Genomic DNA, 6,796 nt, shown 5'->3' with positions numbered 1-6,796 from the left:
TTTGTTTTTTTTTTTTTTTTTTTTTTTTTTTTTTTTTTTTTTTTGGACAGGGTCTCACTATAGTTCAGGCTGGCCTGGAACTATGTAGACTAGGCTGGCGTCATACTTAATGGGGATCCTCCTGCCTCAGCCTACCAAGTCCTGGGATTAAAGACATGGCTCCTCTTCTCAGTTTCTGCTTATATGTAATTTCCTCTTTGCATCTTATTAGGCTGGAGAGGCTTGGGAATAAAGTTTGAAACAAAGATTAATAAGTCTTTATCCAGTAAAGTGAAAAAGAGAAGAATGCCCAGGAATTTCAATCGGACTCTTCTCCAAAGTCATACGCCTGTGCACATAATAGTAAGGTAAATGTAATGTCTTAAAGCAAGACGGTTTTTTGTAAGCCATAAACTACTGCACAGGTATTACATGTATGTGCCTCAGAATAAAATATATAGGTTGATTTTAGAAACAGTATCTACCTAAGGTTCTAGGATCAAAGGACTAATAATTATGTAGCTACAATTCAATGCTTTTCTGCCAAGGGTACCTTCTAAGATGAAATCACTAATATTTTCAGGGTGTTTTTTGTTTTGCTTTGTGTTGTGTTGTTTGTAGTACTAGAGATGGAATCCAGGGCCTCATTGTGTTAGGGAAGCCTTCCATCACTGCATCATGTCCCCTGCCTTTAAAAACATTTTTTTACTCTAAGATAGGGTATCTAAATGGTCTAGACTGGGACCAAACCTGTGATTCTCCTGCCTCAGCCTACTGAGTAGCTGGGATTATAGGCATCTGCCACTGTGCCCAAATAAATGGGTGGTATTCTGGACCCAGAGAAGAGCACATGCTCCCTGAAGTTCCCCATAAATAGGACTTGCTGAGATCGCCTTTACTGCAGTCTAAACCCCTATCATTGCTGTGTCCCGGAAAAGCGGACACCAAGACCTGCAGGCCAGATCTCCAGTGAATGATCTCTCTGTGGGTCTCTCCGCTTCCTCACCTTCTCCAGATCTGCACAGCTGCCGAAGTCCTGCTCCGAGAGGTAGCTGATGAGGGACTGTCCTTCCGATGGTCTCCGGAACATGCCCTCTCCTGAGCCCAGGTACTGGCCGCCCTCTGTGGGACAATGGAGCAGGGATGTGAAAAAGCTCTGTCCCAAGACGCGGGTCTGCAGCAGCCATGCCTCTTCCCGAGCCAGGAAATGGTGCACTGAGGATGCTCTTGGGTCTTGCCAGACAATGAGGAAGTGTCTGCCCTCTTCCTAAACCTGTGTAACTCTTTAGTCCCAGAGCAATAGGCTTAGTGCTTACTGAATAAACGGAGAAAGCCCAGAGGTAATCCTTGTACTGTCTAAATGTACAGACCACATATTCTCCCCTCCTGCTCCACAAAAAGAAAAAAAAAGTTCAAAAACTTAGTACTAGCAAGGTGAGGTATACCAGCGCTCAGGAGACTGAAGCAGGAGCATCGCCACACGTATGAGGCCAGCCTGGGCTACATGAGTTCAAGGCCAGCCTGAACTACATAGTGAAACCTTGTCTCTTGATAATAATAATAATAACACACACACATGTACCATAATGACACCCACAACCCCAGAGAGGGTGGGACCCTAAGTCAGAAGCATCCAAAAGACATGGTGGGTGAGCGTGACTTCTCACACAGGGGTTGCCTGCACTGACAGGGAGACCGACGACATACTGTGTCTCCTGCGTGAAGCGGGGTTGAGCCCTGAAACTCAACCAAGTCTGGGAGTATCCAGCCAATTTCTAACATCCTGACAAATTTAGTTTGTTTATTTACTTCTTGGGTTTTTTTCAGACCGGGTTTTACTCAGTTGCCTCCTGATTACAGGTACGGCACCACAGGCCTCCGCTTGATAAGCTAATTTCGAAAACAAGTCTTCACGTGGGAAGACAAAGACACGCATGGAGATTTTCTGATACCCTGACATTCAGTTTTAAAACAATATCTGAAAACAAACAAAAAAATAAAAAACAGTATCAGAAGGTTTAGGCTCATTAAGGAATCAAAATAAAACTTAGCAATGTCCTCAGAAGCAGCCTCAAGGCAATGCTGGAAGAGCCAAGGATGAAAGCTCTGAAAGGAGAGCCAAAGTGCTGTCTCTGGGAATGGGGAGGGTTCGGGGAGTGGGGGAATCTGTCACAGCAAGGAGTCCTGAAAAGATGGAGAAACAGCAGCTGGCAGAGCTCGAAGGCCACGAGAAAGTGGTAGTTTTCAAAAAGAAACACAATCTCCAGTGCCAAGAAGAGCAGGTGTACAGCAGGGGGCACTGAAGAAATTACAGGAGTGGGGGTGGCACTGGAAAATGGACAACTGAGTCACATCCAACCATTTCCGGTCAGCTGCTTCTCTTGCAAGAAAAGCTACCATGTGGTAAGGGACAATTCATGTTCTCCTGGGCCCTCCAGGGCTTCTGCTGGCCCTGGTAGTGGGCTCTGCTCCTTACTACAGAACTGAGCACAAAGGAGCAGTTACTGTGGTATCTTAGTAAGATAGCACGTCTTGGAAGCCACATTGGAGATTCCCAGTCAGACCTGGCTCATAACGCAAACTCCAACACCTTATCGTTTCTCATCTCCTTAAGAACAAACACTCTCTGATAAAGGAGGGTTCTGCAGACTTTGTTCGTCTTACACCTTCTTTTCCAAGCTAACACACCCAGGGTTTCCCCATTACCAGAAGACCTTGGTTTCTAGTGTTCCCCTCGCCACTGCCTTGCAGACCTGCAGGGTTACCATCTCCATGAATCACAGTACCCAGATCAAACACACATCACCACGGAACAAAAGCAGACAGACAGAAGTCACTGTGAAAATGTGCAATGGTCGGGGGTGAGGGTGTAGAGGATTCACATAGGGAAAAAGACCAGTGAAAGTAACCAGGGACTCCTTGACAGACAAAAATCATGCAGGTACATCCAAGACCACAGACAGGCATGAAACACATTCTGGTGTTAAGTCAAGGAATGGTACATTATTGGTAGTAAGTGTTTGTTGTAAGAAATATTCTGCCGCAGAGCCATCATCACGAGCCCTTAGACGAACAGCAGACCTGTTTTATTTTTGGCAAAACTGAATTCTTAAGTCCTGCTCTGCCTCCCAGAGGATGCTGGGAAAACTGAAGGAGGCACTTGGAAGCTGGGGGAGACATGCAAAATGGCAGTGTCATCTTATAGCCAGGCTCCAGTACCACAGCAGGACCCAAATGGCAGGCTTGACTTGACACCAGACTGGAAAAGGAGGTTTTGAGCTGAGCAAGGTGGTGGTCACAGAAGAAAGAGGGTGGAGGGCTGGCTCCCAAACCTGCAATGGGATCTTCAACTATAATGGTGATATTCCTGGGGCCTCCTGCAGGCAGACAGGTGCAGAGGAGAGTCCAGACAGAGCAGACAAGGTTAGAGGGAAAGAGAACAAATGTCCTTTTACCAGGCATAGGGGGACAAACTGCAAGAAGAAACCCTGGCGTGGCAGGAGAGAACTCAACACCGAAAGCTATGCATGGCCCTACTCCCCTGGACCCTTCTGGATAGGCTTTCCGTGCCTCTGCTTCCCACGCAGGTTATGGAGATGTCTGGAGTCTATGTGGACCCAGGGACAGGGGCAGAGAAATTTCCTGTGCACAAAGGCCAGGGACCAGGAGTACGATAGAGCTAGGCCTGCAGTCGGTGTGCCAGAAGATCTGACCCAAGCATCCTCACATCTGAGGAAGCTCATGGAAAGACAGGTGATGACTGGGGGGATTTTCTCCTGAAGAGTTCCCAAAAGTCAGATCAAATTCTGGAGGGAAAATAGGAATACAAATTTGTCACTCACAGGTTTCAGTGAGGCCCTTAGTTCTCTTTCTACAATAGCAGAGAGAACAGTAGTAGCAGCTCCACTCCTAAAAGAAATTCTTTAAGTTTTTGTCTTATTCAATGTTTTATATTTATTTTAATATTTTATTTCTGGGGTGTTCTTGATCCAGAATGGCTCGGTACTTCCTGTTACACAGACTGCTACAAATGAAACCCAACCAGAGCCAGGGATTTAGCTCAGTGGTTCTGCCGCCTGCCTCACAAATGAAACACAACCAAAGCCTGCTAGATACCAACAACCCGGGAACGATGTCAGCGGGTACACAGCCAAAGCAGAGACTCCCTGCCCTCTCCAGGCCGCTCCCTGCCATCCCCTTGCATTTCTGGACGTGTGTCCCAGGGCCAGGGCCGCCTCACCTGACTGCCTCAGCCTGAATTAGTGACACAGCCATCAACCCCACCTGCTTGCTCCCTGGGTTCCCCTACCCTGCATTCACTATATACCCAGGTTTAATCAGGGAGCTCTAACATCACTCGGTGCTGGTATTACATCCTGACCAAGGCTCTCAAGAAATCACAGCACGGGGAGGAATTTAACAGGATTATTTTTAAAGCTCCTTAACACTTTCCCTCAGCCCGAGAGAGACACTGAAAACTTGAGCTGTGATGAGTCCCGCTGTCCCACTGTCCTGCTGTCCTTGGAGGCTAAGGAACTACTGAAGGAATCTGGAGAGGCACTATGAAAAGGGATAAACATAAGCACGCACAGAGATCCTTGAGTGTGAGTATTACATCACAAACCTCTTCGGCTCATTATGAAGCAGAATGTCCGCCATCAGAAACACAAATTCTCCCCTACTATCTGCAAGGCTGCAGGGACAAAACCCTCCCACCACCCTAAATGCTGGGGCCCTTGCTGATGAATTGGTGGCAGCCGCTCGTCCTGACCTGGGGCTCCTCTGGTGGCGATGTTGGTGTCCGAGTGGGAGCGGATGTGGCTCTTCTTTGACACACCGGTGACAGGGAGCGTCTGCCCCTCTGAGAAGCTGGACCTGCGGGGGGCGCTGGGCAGCTGGCTCTGCCTGCTGCCCTCTTTGTCCCCTAAAGAAGATGCGGCAGAGCCTGGCTTCTGGGAGCTGCCGGAGGAGAACAGGTTTGAGCTGCTACTCCCGCCATTGCTGCTGGGGCTCTGACAGCTGCTGGGACGGCCTCGGGGGTCCAGGCTGCCGATGGCCAGATACTCAGGCCCCTCGCTGGTGTCACTCGGTGAGTCACTCTGGCTGCCCGCCCAGGATGCCTCCAGCGGGCTGGTTGGGGCTCCGGAGCTCATCTCTTGTCGGGTCGACGGGGACTCTGAGGCTGGTGCCGAGTCTGAAAGCTGAGGGGTGTGGGCGGTTTGCTCCTCTGTGGGGCACAGGTGTCGCTGGACTTCCTGGGGTCTCTGGGGAGGGCCAGAGAGTGTAAAGGAAGTGGTTCTTCTCTCTAGGGTAGGAAAAAGGATGGGGAAACGGTAAGAAAGGTGAGTGGGAGCCCTGCAGTTTATATGAAGGCTTCTTCACTACCAAGGACCAACTCCCTACTGTCACTGGGTGGCCGGGACACAGGGTGTCACCTCAGAAAAGATGAAATCAATTAAAGTTACTGTTCTTAGAAGGAGCTAAGTCAAGAGCGCAGGCTCTTGAGAACAGTGGCTTTAGTATCTGACAGCATGCATTCCTCACCTGTACAAAGAAGAATACCTCACAGACTGTTTTCAGGATCAAATGAGGTAGATACACACACACACTTTTTTTTTTTGAGACAGGGTCTCACTATCTAGTTCAAGTTGGCTCTGAACTCAAACTCACTATGTAGCCCAAACTTGTGGCAATCCTCCTGCCTCAGCCTCCCGAGCGCTGGGATTATAGGCGTGTGCCACCATTGATGATACATATACACTGATTACAACAGAATCCAGCATGATGTAGGCACTTAATAAATGTCAGCTATTATTTTAGTGCCTTCTTTGCAATATGGAATAGAAACCCAAGTCAACCTAAAAATATCTCTTTCCTGCTACCTTAATGCAGAATTCTACTGAATTATCTTATGCTGACTTCCCTATACCTTTTTAAGGAGTCTGTTGTTGAGACCTGCATTTTGACAGAGTGAATGTCAGGCTGTGAGCACCCGAAGTCCCCTCCTTCCCAGGCCTGGAGATCATGTAGCAGCCACCTCTGGGTCCCCATACCTGAGCCATGGCTTGGCATGGACTGGTGCAGGCCGGAGGAGGCCCCAAAGTAGGAATGCTGAGCACAGCTGGTCCGTGCCATATGTGTGGAACCAGGCAGAGCAGTCAGGCTCCGGCTTTTCGTCGCTAGCAGTGGGCTCTCGTGCTTTCTGGCAAACTAGAAGAGAACGGAGCATGGGGGACTTGAGGATGGAGGACCAGGGAGCGGTTGGCCCTCGCGGCAGTGAGGACAACAGCCGGAGCCTGGGCACAGCACACAAGCCTCTGCTGGGCTACAACTAGGAACTGAGTTCTGGGCACCTGCAGCCCTGCACCAGGCTCCTTCTGGGGGCAGAGTGGAGATGGCAGCAGAAGCATTTAAGCCTTCCCCGGTGGAGCTGGGGGGGTCAGATGGCTAGTGATCGGCCTACTCTGCCTTAGGGGCTTCCTTCTAAAGAGACGAATGCCTACCTCCAGGGGTTGGGAAGATGTGTGTTCTATACAGGGCATGCTGCCTGGTGTGCAGAATAGTCAGTGGTTGGCAACTGACAACCAAAATTAAACCACCAGGAAAGATGAGGACTTTCCGCTCTACAAGGGGTAAGGACGCTGCTTCTGCTCTAGCTATTGGTAATGAGGTGGTTTAATTATAGGTAACAAAAATAGCCCCATGTACCACTAAACCATATAAGGACTAACCGCTGAAGATTCAGGTTCCCTCTCTCTCTCTCTCTGTTTTTGTTTTGTTGTTTTTTGGTCTTGTTTTGTTTTTTGAGACGGGGCCT

At 49.0% G+C, this 6,796-nt stretch overlaps 1 protein-coding gene across 8 annotated transcripts in view; it reads right to left on the bottom strand.

Moving 5' to 3' along the window:
• Rubcn (rubicon autophagy regulator) overlaps positions 1–6,796 on the bottom strand; it is a 66,848-nt gene that overhangs the window by 15,056 nt on the left and 44,996 nt on the right. For 6 of the 8 annotated variants that reach the window (XM_010623973.3, XM_010623977.2, XM_010623978.2 and 3 more), the window contains exons 6-9: positions 6,033–6,189; positions 4,751–5,284; positions 3,312–3,356; positions 986–1,101 (exon numbers count right to left, since the gene is read on the bottom strand). In XM_010623973.3, coding sequence (XP_010622275.1) covers positions 986–1,101; positions 3,312–3,356; positions 4,751–5,284; positions 6,033–6,189 — 852 coding nt within the window. The remainder of the gene's footprint in view (positions 1–985; positions 1,102–3,311; positions 3,357–4,750; positions 5,285–6,032; positions 6,190–6,796) is intronic. The other 2 variants (XM_010623976.2, XM_010623980.3) reach the window with 1 other exon arrangement.

The sequence above is a fragment of the Fukomys damarensis genome, unplaced genomic scaffold, assembly GCF_012274545.1.
Source record: "Fukomys damarensis isolate Sample0158 unplaced genomic scaffold, DMR_v1.0_HiC HiC_scaffold_12, whole genome shotgun sequence".
Lineage (NCBI taxonomy): Eukaryota > Metazoa > Chordata > Mammalia > Rodentia > Bathyergidae > Fukomys > Fukomys damarensis.
Note: the sequence above shows the minus strand (reverse complement) of the source record. Positions and strands in the feature narration are given on the sequence as shown.